Source organism: Lepidochelys kempii, chromosome 14 (genome assembly GCF_965140285.1).
Source record: "Lepidochelys kempii isolate rLepKem1 chromosome 14, rLepKem1.hap1, whole genome shotgun sequence".
In the NCBI taxonomy this organism is placed as follows: domain Eukaryota; kingdom Metazoa; phylum Chordata; order Testudines; family Cheloniidae; genus Lepidochelys; species Lepidochelys kempii.
In genome coordinates, this window is record NC_136393.1 from 19,403,622 (window position 1) to 19,417,790 (window position 14,169).

A 14,169-nucleotide genomic window follows, 5' to 3' on the forward strand; every position below is an offset into this window, starting at 1 on the left:
CCATCGACAGCCAGCCCTGCAGGGCTCGTTGCAGTCATCCCCGTGAACGGGCTTTGCGGTGGGTCCTTGCTTCCTTGTCCCCCATGCGGGGTGCCCCGGCTGGTGCCCCTGATCTGTGTCCATTCCACCAACATTCCTCTTCCTTTGGGTTGGCCTGTTAGATACAGGTGGCAAGCATAAAATTACAGGAGCATTAGGGCTGTCTTTTGGCCACTAATAACCCTTTTCCCTCTGCTTCTCTCGCACATAAGTGTGCAATAATAGTGCCTTGTGGGTATAAACTAGCCTGCACCACTGCTTGGAGCTATTACTGTTGGTAAACAGAATTGAATACACTCTTGCGTATTGTTTGTGTGTTGCAAAGGAGAACACAAGTTACGTGTTTATCCATGTATCTGGGATTTCAGATCAGCACTAAGCAAATTTTGTGGTCCCATTTGTACTGTTTTAATAAGTTTTTGTTGTATTTTCTGCATCTTCTGTGTAGTTTTAAGACTAGTTTTATATTTGTGGTTAGCTAAATTGAATTATGTTTAAAATATTCATACTCAGAATTTTAACATGTAGTTCTTTAGGTAATTTAACAATGAAGAGAGTTTGCAAACAATATATTCCTTCACTTTTAGCAAATCGTTTCTGCAGAATATTTTTCTGGTGAAGTGTGTGAGGCCTGGTATTTTTAAGGGTGCACTGAACTACAAATATACATTCCATCCTTTGAAGAATTATGTGGGAAAAGTGAGGTGTTTATCACAGTCTGTGCATCCAAAATATTTCAAAAACATAGCGTATCTTAACTAAAATATATGAAAATGTTGTTTTTCATTATTTCCGGAAGAGTAGTTGTAAAATGTTTTAGGGGTGTGTTTCACAGGAAGCATGCTGTCACTGACAGAATCTTGTTACCGCGCAGGTTTTTAACTTTATTTTGGAGAATGAGAGTGTGGCTTTGCTATTTAGATGTTTTTATGCAGTTTAAGCAATTCACCTATAAAAATCATACTTATCTTAAACCTGTGCTTTCTAGGAAATGCTATAATTCTGAAAGGGCTTGTTAAGGAGCTGTGTGTGTAGTGTTGTATAATCATAAATGCAGTTGGATGACTTGTTTGACCTTTAACAACTATAACTTCTATTTTTGCTTTTTTTTCCTATTGTAATAAGCATGTCTGTCATATGGCTAATCTGTTTTTTCTTTTCTTTATAACTGGCTTTTAAAATATTTTTATCTCAGGATATTTGTTAAATACAGGAGCAAGAACGCACTATTTTTTTAAATCTGTGTATTTAATTTTAAACAAGTCTTTAAATTGGTATATGATGTACTGCAAACAGATTTAAAATTAATTTGAGCAACTTAATCTGGTAGCAAATTTCCACTAAAAACCGAAGGTCATCAGAAGCAAAACACATTACAGTCACTGTGTGCTTCTCCTGTTACGTTATCAGTGTGGGTCTTGAATTGTATTTTGCTTTAATCCTTTTAAGTCTGTAATTTGCCACATAATTCTAATGGGGGCAGAAAATGTTAACTTGTGTTCAGGGTAATTTTTACACACATCACAAAATTTTGCATAGTAAACAGAGGGAAATTTTTATATAAGGTTAAATTATCTTATGAGCATAGGCGGAGTTAAGTAAATTTAGTATTTGAAAGTGATTGCAGCAAATGATTGCATGATTATTTGGACTGTACACTTTTAACATTAACTAACTTGAAAGCTTGAAAGTTAAAGTAATATTTCCTGGCTACAGAATGTAATTAAGTTGAGCCTGGTGAACAGGGTAGCACACTTGCAGTCATTATCAGAAATTGTAGAACAACATTGTACGCTAAGTAGATTGTGATTTCTTTGAGAGATGTGAGGATAACTTTTTTAAAACTGTAAGAGCAGGCAAAATTGATAATGTCACCAGTAGGCTGTTGAACGAGATCTGCTTTCTGCTGAATGCTTTTGGATGGCTTATGATCTGTATCATTGCTGAAATATTTAAAAGCCCACTTGTGTGGAAGTTAAGCCTTCAAAAAATGTATAGCATATTTGTAGCTTTCTAAGTTTAGCAAAGTTCTTTTGCAGCAGTGCTTAGGCAAATCTAAAGCAGACATCAATTACTTATACCAAGTAATTACTATGAAATGTTGATGACTAATGTTATTCATTGAAGCCATGTCCTTGAATTTCACTGTGGATTTAAACTGACACATTGAATGTTATCTGCAAAGATTTAAGTAAAAATAAAACTACTTTGAGTCCAGGTGAGCTAAATATATTAAATAGCAAGTTATGTATTTTAATTCAAAAATATATTATAATTTCAAAGTGAGTGATGCAAGTTTCATATCTTCCTACCTATGGCCCAGGTGATTACTCAGACTTAAAAAGAAGAAAAAAAAATCTAGTAAATTGCCCGCAATATTCCTGGCTTGTGATAAAATTGTAGTTTTAAAAATTGTCCAGTGGCAAATATGCTTTAAGCAAATCTGAAACCTGCTTGTCCCCTCGTTTGTTTCAATTTTTTAATATGTCTCAACCTGATTAAGAGGCTGGAGACTAATCCTACATTTCCATTGTTATAAAGAATATTTGTAGATGTATGATATGTATTTCATAAAGATAAAAAATACTGCTGTAAACTTTTACACCAAAGTGGTATTCCACTAGTTAAGGCCTGGAAGTTTACTTGTATTTAAACTGTTACACCTGAATATGAATGTCTTCTGGAATTAAGCTTTGGGATGCTATGGGATAATCTCCTGAATATACGTGTGGGTTTTTTTGTTTGTTGTTTTTGCTGTTAATGGCCACTGTTTTTGTAGGATCTGAACACGTTGTGTGTGTTCAACCAATTGCAGTAGATAACTCAGCAACCTTATTCCCAGAGCAGTTTTGATCTAAGTGCTTGTGCAGTAACAGGGAAGTAAACAAAAATCCAGGGTAGTTTCAAATTCTAGTAAAAGGCCAGGGAAATTGGTGTCCTGATGGTAAAGGGCACAATTAGTAAAGATGAAAGAAAAGCGTTCCCAATTTCTCAGTGGTAATGCAAACAATTAAACTTAAAACAAAAACTAAATACCACAAACCCATCTACTCTTGAAAAAATAATTGAAATGTCTAATTTTTGTTACTGTCCCAGCTGAGCATCTAAAATTACAAGGTTCATAGCCTCTGACTTCAGTCCAATTAATATTTGAACATGATATAATTAACATTTTAATGTTACAGTCCTACCTGTTCCTGGAAGTGGGGAACTGAAATAAAATTTGTCAGTCTCCTGCAGAATACATACCTTAAGAATCTGGGAAAAGGGAAGCTTTGACAGTTTGGTAAACAAAGTGGCATATTTGTTTCAATAATAAAGAGTGGTACAAAGATGAACACCATGTAATGTTTAATTACTGTTGATTAGTTGACTGTCTTAGTCACTGCAACTTTGTTTTGATTATACTTCTCTGAAACTTTCAATCACAATGTAAATGTCTTTTCAGTCAGGAGGCACTATTAATGGGAGCAGTGTGGTTTTTGTTCCTAGGCCTAACAGATTTGCATATATGCTAACTGCATGTCACTTTGCTAGATGAACAAAATGGGGAAAAAATTAGTAGCAATTTTACACTCAACAATAAATAGCGCTTCGCTCAGTATAAGCATTCTGAAGCATGACATAAAGTGTTCAGAAACCTGTTAAACTACTTGAGTTTGCATAGCTTTAAGTAAAACCTGTTGTAATTACCTTTGAAAGACGCACAGTTTGACTTTTTTTATTAAATAGTTTCTAAATTGGCTCCAGTTGAAGTTTGTGTCAGAACTTCCACTGGGTTCATTGGAAATTGGATTGGGCCAATAAATAGTAATGAAATTGGAGAATTGAATTTTAAAGTACAGAATGTATTACATATATTTTTCTCCCATGTTGAGCAGAAATAGAAGGTAAACCTATAACCATAAACCTCTTTCACCTGACAAGGGTGTAGATTTCACCATAGTGCGGTACAAATTTTTTTTATCAGATGAGGACAACTACAGCACATCTAGGATATTGAAAATAAGTGTGATGTAATAGCTGCTGCATGTCTTAATGAAGTAAAATCAGTAGTTATACTTGTAAGAATCACTGTTTTGAAGGAGCCACAAGTTCAGTCCTTCTGTCAGCTGGTCAATAGGAGCTCAAAGTACATTACAGCATTTTAGCAGTTTATTTGAAGAATGAAAATTATCTTTTTTGCTGGGAGTAGAAGCAGTTGGTAACAATGCTGTTAAGTTTTTATAGTATTTTTTTCATACTGCTGTCACTAGTTAGGAATTATTTTTTAGACAGGCAGTAATGCACACTTGAGTGCTTGAAGGTACCTGAAACTTTGGCCTTAAGTGTCCTAATACAACACATCTGGTATTAGTGTATTTTGATTAAACCATAGACTTGTATATCAAGGATTACTGATGGGTTTTGGTATCCTAAAAATGAAGTAATAAAAAATACTATTTAGTATGCAAAATAGTAGTATGAAAATAATGTAGCAAAGCATATAATACTTCCAACTCACTGGACAAGTACAGGTTTCAGAGTAGCAGCCGTGTTAGTCTGTATTCGCAAAAAGAAAAAGGAGTACTTGTGGCACCTTAGAGACTAACCAATTTATCTGAGCATAAGCTTTCGTGAGCTACAGCTCACTTCATCGGATGCATTCATTTCCACTGAATGCATCCGATGAAGTGAGCTGTAGCTCACGAAAGCTTATGCTCAGATAAATTGGTTAGTCTCTAAGGTGCCACAAGTACTCCCTTTTCTTTTTGGACAAGTACAGATATTTGGCACACCACGTAACTCAGTCTCCTCTTCTAGCTGTGAAATAGAACCCCCCCCACAAACTCGCACCACTCTGAAAATTACAAATGTTAAAATATTTATATACCAGAGTCTCACTTATTCTGTGGAGAGGACTAAGTTACACTTTTTAGTTATGGTATGTTGTCCAGGTCTACAGAGGTGGGGCTCTATTAGTGCCATTAAATTACAGCATCTCTCCCATGTATAAAAACTAAGAGGTTCTGTACAAAGAATAAGGCTGTATACACGAACTGAACTTTTACTTGCTGAAAATAACAGTAATTTCACTATCAGTTAATTAGGAAAAAAAATATGAGGCACACCAAAGCCAACACTATTTCAGTGCCCTTTGTTTATTTGGACACTAGTGGATACAATTGCTTGATTTATGTGCCCAAGTCCAGTTATTGTGTAAATTAGGTTCATAATTGCACACATGCGAGGTGAAAAGTGTCACCAGGATTCAGGTAACAGTTGAGATGAATGGGAGGGTAACCTCGCTCTCCTGGCGTTGATGGCCACTGTCTGCAGATTCAGAAGACGATTCTTCTAGTTTTCTTGTCATATGTTCAGTTCATGTTTTAAAGGCTTTCTTGAGGAATATAAGAAGTGAATACTTAGTTTTTTTAGAACATGAACTTTTTATAAAAAATAAGAGTGTCACAGCAACTAGATAAATACCTCAAGCAAGCTGTATTTGACATACGGACAGGGTTTTTGACACCGCTTCCCTAGATAAAATTGTCTGAAAGGTACTCAAAGTTGAAATATTGTTGAAGCCTGTGGTTGAGGTGCATTTGGGGGTTTGATGGGGTGGCTGAGAATTTCATACAGATGACCACTAATTTATCTGTTTAATAATTTTAAGTATAATATTAAGAAAAGTGAGAGTTTTGGCTGTGGCCTATGAATCAGACTTCAGAATTTTTTAGTTTATTTTCTAGAATGGGTAATGTGTTGTCTATTGACAAAAATGACTAATGTTAATTGGGAATATATTTAATTGGAGTTTGTGGCTACTTTAAACTTGTGTGTAGCAGAAGTAGAATCTCGGACATCAAGCACAGTGAAGCCGCACTGCGCTGATCATTAACCGATTAAGGTGCAAAAGAATGTGTTGTGAGTAAAGGTAGAGCACATGCTATTTGAAATGAGACTGCAATGAATGTGATATTTATATAAAGTCTTTTTTATGTAGCAGTTGTCTTTTGCAATATGCAAAAGACAAAATTTCACAATTCAACACTGAGATTATCAATTTGAGTATCTGTTCAAAGTTTTACAGTAATATAAATATTCAGATACTAATCTGTTGGTATGGAGTGCAGTATGCAGTCAGACTAATACAATGTTATACTTTCTGTGTACGTAAATCTGTTTATGGTGCCTTATATCCATGATGTGATAGCGCTCTCAGTATTTCTCTGTAAAATGATTTCACATAGGAGAATTTTACTGCCTTTTGTAGTAAGCTTACTCATGACCATACACCTCAGTTAATTATAAGAGGAAATGTATTCTTTGTATTGTTACATGAATTAGTAGAAACCAGGAAATACATTCAAGAATTGGTAGTTTTTCTGTCCCACTATTATGATTCTAATCATGTGAGAGAAGAGGGATGTTCTTTTGCTTTAGAAGCCGTAAATGTTACAAGACAAATGGAAGACATCTTATATCAGTTTTATAAAGCCTGAAAAATACCCATTGCCTTTCAGAATTGACCAACATACTGTAGAAATACAAGAATGCTTTTGAAATCCCTACTTCACAATTGCATTTTCAGCGTAATACATGCATATAGTAAATATGATGATTTCCTACAATGTGTCTCTTTTGAAATTGAACCATAATGTGTTGGAGGTTTTTTTGTTTTTGGAAATAAGGGAGAAGAGTAACAAACTGTTGTGCATTATATTTCTGTTGCTACTAGATTAATATGGGGAATTTAAGAGGAAAATAGGAAAATAATCACTGTGGTATCTTCCACCCTCCCTTCCAAAATGGAGTAATATTGTATTGTTGCGTTATGCCATGCCTCATCAGGAGAATAGTTATGGCCAATTAGGAACAGTTGTACATAATATATCACAACCCAAAGATGTCAAAGTAATTAGGACATGCCATGTAAGTTTTAAGCCTGAATCAAGGTTGTATTTTAGAAAATTGTCCTCTCCTGTGAAATAATATCATATTGTATCATATCCTGTACTTCTGAGAAGTGTTAATTGTGTTGTGCACAATACAAATATTTTTTTCCTCATATCTATACCAATACTAGACCAGTCAAAGTATGAAAGTCCAGTTGTCTTGTGCTTCTGCTACATATATTGAAAAATACAAGAATGTCTTCAAGAAATTCTAATCTTAACTTTCTTGTCTAAAAGTGTATAAATTTTAGAAAATCAAAGGGCATACGTTTTGAAAAAAGCTTCAACCTTTAGGTCATGCAGTAATCTGAGTCATCTCTTCTACTACATCTAATGAGTTTTTAGTGGACTAAGTGTAATAACTAACTGACATCTCCCATGAAATTTCATGCTAAGTTTTTGAGAAGGTGCCTTTTTATCAACTGCCTCACTTATTTTGACTGTGCAAAGTTGAAATGTAATGACAGTTGTTTACAGTGGTGATCTGCCGCTGAGGAGCTTTTTAACCTAGTTATAGCTTGGGGGGGGGGACGACTTGTTAATTCTGCAACTATTCCTTGTTGGATGGTATTGGAAATGAATGTCATATTCCTTAGTTGAGATTTCCTTCCTGTTTTGGAATGATTGGGGTTTGATAGGTGGGTGTGGCACAGACCCATTGGTGGTTCACTATTCTGTCGGCAACTCTTGGAAGGCCTGACATACTCACTAACCCTAACATACTGTTGTCATAATCTGTGTCTTAACAGGTGTCATGTAAGGTAACCTATACAAATTGTAATATGCTGGTCTCAGAAATCATTGCATGGTATATGTATGGGGTGCGTGCAAAAATTCATAAATGTGTGCTGAAATTAAATCCTTAAAATGTGTTTGACAAGCAGTGCATAAGACCAGTCTGCCCTAGACAAACGAATGTATATTTGTTTTTCAGACAAGCCTGGGTATCAGGCAGAGACGGTGAAGGTATATTTACATATAAGGTAAACAAAGATATCAAGCTAAGAAGTGGGGGAGAAGGCAGTATGGTATCTACACCAAGCAAGAGAGAGAAACTTTTTTATTTCAAAGGTTTACTGGACTATAAGAAGAATGGGAAAGAACCCTGTAGTATCCTTTACCTGAGTCATCAAATAAACTATACACTTTGAGCTCTGTGTGTTGGGGTTATGGCTAAAGAGGAGGCCGGCCATGCTGAAAGGATTGTGGTGAAAAAAACTTCACTGAACGAAAGATTCTAGTTTAAGTTGTGATTTAGTCTCAGGCTATGGCTACAGTAGATAGCTGCAACTGCACCGTTGTAAGATCTCTAAGCTGACAGGAGAGAGCTTGCCCGTTGACTTAATTCATCCATCCCCAATGAGTGGTGGTAGCTAAATCGGGGGGAGAAGCTCCCCACTGACAGCGCTGTCCACATCATCTCTTTAATAGTTTGTAACTTATGTTGCTCAGGGAGTGGCTTATTCACACCCCTGAGTGACTTAAATTAGACCGACATAAGCGGTAGTGTAGACATAGCCTCAGAAGTGTATTTTTACTTTTGTTTGTAATCATTTCTATCCTTATTTCTTTTAGTTGATGTCACTTACACCTATGTCCTTTTGTTAACAAACTTGTTTTACTTTTACTATAAACTAACTCTGTGCTTTGATTTAAGTGGAGGGTTTGGCAGCTCCACTTAATAAGCTGATATGTACTGTTTCTTTAAAGGAACAGCGCACTTGTTAGGGTTTATTGGGTGCTACAGTAAGGAGGGGCTGAACACTGCAGAGAAAAGCATCTCTGAGGAACTTGGTAATTGGAGTTCACTGATTGTTATCTTTTAGGTAAGGTTTTGTGTAGAAAGAATAGTAAATATGGCAGGTGACCAGCTTGGCTTAACAGTGAAATCCTTGCTAATCTTAAACACAAAAAAGAAGCTTACAAGAAGTGGAAGATTGGACAAATGACCAGGGAAGAGTATAAAAATATTGCTTGGGCATGCAGGAGTGAAATCGGGAAGGCCAAATCACACCTGGAGTTGCAGCTAGCAAGAAATGTTAAGAGTAACAAGAAGGGTTTCTTCAGGTATGTTAGCAACAAGAAGAAAGTCAAGGAAAGCGTGGGCCCTTTACTGAATGAGGGAGGCAACCTAGTGACAGAGGATGTGGAAAAAGCTAATGTACTCAATGCTTTTTTTGCCTCTGTCTTCACGAACAAGGTCAGCTCCCAGACTACTGCACTGGGCAGCACAGCATGGGGAGGAGGTGACCAGCCCTCTGTGGAGAAAGAAGTGATTCGGAACTGTTTAGAAAAGCTGCATGAGCACAAGTCCATGGGGCCGGATGCGCTGCATCCGAGAGTGCTAAAGGAGTTGGCGGAAAGCGTCCAGCGGAGGGCAACAAAAATGATTAGGGGACTGGAACACATGACTTACGAGGAGAGGCTGAGGGAGCTGGGATTGTTTAGTCTGCGGAAGAGAAGAATGAGGGGGGATTTGATAGCTGCTTTCAACTACCTGAAAGGGGGTTCCAAACAGGATGGATCTAGACTGTTCTCAGTGGTAGCTGATGACAGAACAAGGAGTAATGGTCTCAAGTTGCAGTGGGGGAGGTTTAGGGTGGATATTAGGAAAAACTTTTTCACTAGGAGGGTGGTGAAACACTGGAATGCGTTACCTAGGGAGGTGGTGGAATCTCCTTCCTTAGATATTTTTAAGGTCAGGCTTGACAAAGCCCTGGCTGGTATGATTTAGTCGGGGATCGGTCCTGCTTTGAGCAGGGGGTTGGACTAGATGACCTTCTGACGTCCCTTCCAACCCTGATATTCTATGATTCTATGACTTGCAGAGTCCTGAAGAGTTTGTTGGCCGGGCAGGCAAGTTGGTGTGTTAGGAAGATGGCACATTACTTAGTAGCCCCAAAGCTCTCACTTACTGACCTTGAGAGGGGTAACACTGCCTCACACTTCTGGGAACCCCAGCAGATCATCAAAGCAAGGTATACGAAATTATGATTTTTTTGTAGCACCTCACATTCCAAGGTAGCAGAGACAGGTTCAAAAATTCTTTTCAGCTCAAACGGTTAAGCCTTTGTAAGTCTCTTCTCATTTGGTTGTGTTATTTGTATCACAGCTTTTAAATGTGCTTCTATTTTGTACTTTTTGCTACAATACTGGAAATGGTATATAAGCTTCTTAGAGAAGCACTGTCAAGTATGGTTTGTTCCACAGTTTAGGTTTCTGTGAGGGGTGGGAAATAAGATTAGATATGTCTTCATGAATAACTAAACTGAATTTAATTTTGTTTATTTTCTCTAGCACCGTTGGAAACAAACATATCACCATTTTATTAGTTCATGAGAACTAGAAAATAAAAATTACATATGCTCGAATGTGCAATCAGTTAAGCACATGCTAATTTTTAAACATAAAAGTATTCTCACTGACTTCAGTAGGACATCTCACCTATCTGTTTGCAGAGTCAGAGACATAGAATAAAAAACATAACTTTATTGGAAAAATGATGAGAAGTTAACTAGAATGAAAATGTGTTCATTTTAATAAACTGAGATATTACTAAAACAGTGAGAAATTTTTAAAAAATATAATTTTGTCCCTCTAACTAGTATATTGCATTGTAAAAGTGAAGTTTGACGTTAGGAGTATGGCATTAGTGACATTAGTAACTATAGGCTTGTTAGCCTGAGATCTGTCCTAGGCAAAATAAAGAAAAAGCATTAGTAGGGGAGGGGATTCAATAGATTAATTATAGTCCCATCCTTTACTTTGTTAGTCACCATGGTTTTATGGAAAAACAGACCTTGTTAAACAGACATGATTTCATTCTTTGAGATTACAAATTTGGTTGATAAAGGTAACTGTGTAGATGGAATGTATTTAAGACTTTTGTGAGGATTTGATGTAGTACCTCACAACATTCTTATTTAAAAAATTAGCCTTCTACAGTATCAATAAAGTGCATATTAAATGGATTAAGAGCTGGCTAACTGACAGATATAAAAAAGTAATCATCAGTGGGGAATCGTCATTGAATGAGAGTGTTTCTAGTGGGGCTCTGCAGGATTCAGGATTAGTGCTCTTCAGTCTTTTCATCAATGATCTGAAACTAAATATAAAATTGGTGCTGGCAAAATTTGAGGATGATGCAAAGATTGTTAGAGTGGTAAATAAGGTTGAGGATAGGACAGTCATACACAGCAGTTGAGGTTGGGCATAGTTTACCAGCCATTCAGACCACATTCAAAGTTATGACTCTAGAAATAAGAAATGGAATGCTAGCCATTCCAGCGTATTGAGGGACTGTATCTGGGAAAGTAGTGACTCTCTGAAAAGGACATAGGGGTCATAGTGGTTAAGCTTCCAGTGCAATAGTGTTGCAAAGAGGATTGGTCTGTTCCTTGAATATATAAACAGGAGTAATAAATGGGAGGAGGGAGGTGAGACTTATACTGGAATATTGTGTGTAGTTCTGGTGTCCAGATTTTTAAAAGGATATTGAATAATCTGAGGATGCAGGAAAGAGCCACAAAAATGATTTGAGGACTGGAGAAAATACTCTCATGGTAAGGCTAAAAAGCTCCAAAAATTTAATTATGAAAAAGAAGATTTTGAGAGGTCGCTTGATTTCAGTGTATAAGTACCTTTACAGAGAGAAAATACCAGATACTCAAAGGCTTTTGAATTTAGAAGAAAAAAACAGAACAAAAGCCAGTATCTGGAAGCTGAAGTCAGACATTCAAATTAGGCACAAATATTTCGCAATGAAGGTGATTAACTATTGGAACAGACTACTAAGGGAAATGGTGGATTCTCCATCTCTTGATGTCTTCAAATGAAGACTAGATGTCTTTCTGGAAGATGCGCTTTAGCCAAATTGCAAGTTATGCGTTAGTCAAACCCAAGTCATGGAGATCAATATGGGGTAATTGGGTGAAATGTGGCCTGTGGATATGTCAGGCCAGGTCTACGCTATAAATTAACAGTTATAACTGCATTGCTCAGGGGCATGAAAAATCCACACCCCGAGCAATGCAGTTACATCAACCTAGCCCCTGGTATAGACAGCACTATGTCATCAGCAGGACTTCTCCTGGTGACATAGCTACTGCCTTGTGTGGATTAACTATACCAGTGATCCCCAAACTTCTTACTTCGTGTGTCCCCGTACCCTTTTCTGTGCTGGGGCCCCAGGCGTAGAGCTGGATGACACTCCCTTCCTGCCCCTCGGGGGGGCTGGCCTGTGTCTCAGCCGTGCTCTCCCCCCCTGAACATTCCTCGGTGCTCCCCGAGGGGTCAAACCCCACAGTTTGGGGACCTCTGAACTACACCAATGGGAGAGGCTCTCCCATTGTTACAGTTGCATCTTCACTGAAGCACTACAGTGCCGCAGCTACACCACCACAGCTACACTAATGTAGCTGCTCTGCTACAGTGTTTTAAGTGTAGATCTGCTCTCAGATTAAGTGCTTCGAATGGTACCGTCTGGCATTAAACTTAGAAATCTATGAAAGAATGCAGTAGATCCTTGCCTAATTATCTCCTGTTGCGTTATAATGAAGTATTTTTCTAAAACAGTGGTTTTCAGTGGCAGTGAAACAGTGGCAGACTGTCTAAGATTTCCAAAGGGATCTGCACCTCCATTTGAAATTTTTTAGGGGTCTGCAAAAGAAAAAAGGTTGAAAACCACTGCTCTAAAGTGAAGTACATCTCTTACCTGTAATAGTAGGCACCGGAGGTAGTCTGGGCTTGCTTTTTCATATCATTCTTGAACTAAATAACATCTAGGTTGGCACTTCTGAGCCCGGCTGCGTGCCTCTATATTTGTCTGCTCTAGATTCAAATTGGTAATTTATACATTTTTCTTAATCATGTAATTTGGCTTACACCAATAAATGTCAAAGATCAGTTGCTTATTAACCGTATAAAAATACAGCAACTCTTGTGGCAAATTCATGAACTGAAATACAGCTGGTAAGGCCAAAACCTTTCTGTTAGTCCTGATACTGGTAGTAAGTCAGGTCACCAAGTAAACAGACTGGAGAAGATTGTTTCTTTTTACACATTTAATGGACATTAAATTTGGATTTTCTAAAAGTAAATAAGAAAATTAAAAAGAGAAGGCATTTATGATCTGGAGGTATGAGCACAGGGTAGGGAATTCTAATCCTAGCTCTGCTTCGGAATTGTTTGCAACAGTGGGCAATTTGTTTAACCTTTTGTCTTTTTTTCTCATCTATAAAATATGGATGATGACTTAACACAAAAGGGTTTTGGGGCGGGGGGCGAACATACAGTGCTTTGAGCATGTAAACTGCTATGTACATGCTAAACATTTTTACTTATAATACCAATATTTTCAGAATTGTAAATCACTCCCTGTGCTTGTTCAGGTCAGAAGAAAAGTATATTTGTGTATCTGAGAGCTGGACTAGAGTATTTGATTTAAAATGTTTGTTAGAACATGTAATTGGATTAAGAATCCAAAACTACTACAGCACAAAAAAAAAAAGTGAAATTGTCATTTAAGCACAAATATTTCTGCAAAAACTTGGACCTGGAATTTTGATATTTTAAGGCTATGGCTCTCAGTGTTATAAAAAGAAAAGGAGTACTTGTGGCACCTTAGAGACTAACCAATTTATTTGAGCATGAGCTTTCGTGAGCTACAGCTCACTTCATCGGATGAAGTGAGCTGTAGCTCACGAAAGCTCATGCTCAAATAAATTGGTTAGTCTCTAAGGTGCCACAAGTCCTCCTTTTCTTTTTGCGAATACAGACTAACACGGCTGTTACTCTGAAAAGTGTTATAAAATGTTACTGTACCAAGCTGAAGCTAAAAATCCTATATGGCTGTGGAGCTACAAGCACTTAGTCAGCTATTCATTTTTTTTTTTTTTTTTTTTAAAGAACTAAAAATGGAGTTAAGGACAGTAAAGACTTAAATCCAGACTGGGTGTGCTAAATAAAGCCTATGAGTGAGAAATATAATTTGTCATTTTATATGGTAATAGGGGGGTGCTTTATGGACAAAACTCTTGCCCCAGTAAATTTTCAGTATAAATCAGACAAAAGAGGCACATGGCGCACAAATCAGATAATTTGGATTTACACAAATGTGTTGGTTCCAGGTGTTACATTTCTTTTAGTTTTGTAAATAAAAGTTAATGTGTTCGGGTGTAAGAATGGTGAAGGA

The 14,169-nt window shown here is 37.1% G+C and overlaps 2 protein-coding genes across 4 annotated transcripts in view; both read left to right on the plus strand.

The window, feature by feature from the left end:
• The window catches only part of FOXK2 (forkhead box K2), a 64,484-nt gene that overhangs the window by 720 nt on the left and 49,595 nt on the right, over positions 1 to 14,169 (plus strand). Inside the window, exon 1 of one of the 3 annotated variants that reach the window (XM_073311251.2) lies at positions 7,496 to 7,960. The exons of 1 other annotated variant lie outside the window; for it this stretch is intronic. In XM_073311251.2, the coding sequence (XP_073167352.1) occupies positions 7,893 to 7,960 (68 nt within the window). In that variant the 5' untranslated portion in view covers positions 7,496 to 7,892. Of the gene's footprint in view, positions 1 to 7,495; positions 7,961 to 9,709; positions 9,956 to 14,169 lie in introns of those variants that run through there. One more of the 3 variants, XM_078848405.1, reaches the window with a different exon arrangement.
• LOC144929286 (uncharacterized) lies at positions 7,971 to 9,711 on the plus strand. Its single transcript, XM_078848406.1, has 2 exons — positions 7,971 to 8,087; positions 8,894 to 9,711. Exons 1-2 carry the CDS (start codon positions 8,003 to 8,005, stop codon positions 9,709 to 9,711), a joined length of 903 nt encoding a protein of 300 aa, XP_078704532.1. The 5' UTR covers positions 7,971 to 8,002.

Coding starts and splice junctions, on each gene's coding strand:
- LOC144929286 (XM_078848406.1), top strand. CDS start 8,003: ATGGTATCTACACCAAGCAAGAGAGAGAAACTTTTTTATTTCAAAGGT. Junction 8,088..8,893: donor GAATGGGAAAGAACCCTGTA/GTATCCTTTACC, acceptor AACACAAAAAAG/AAGCTTACAAGAAGTGGAAG.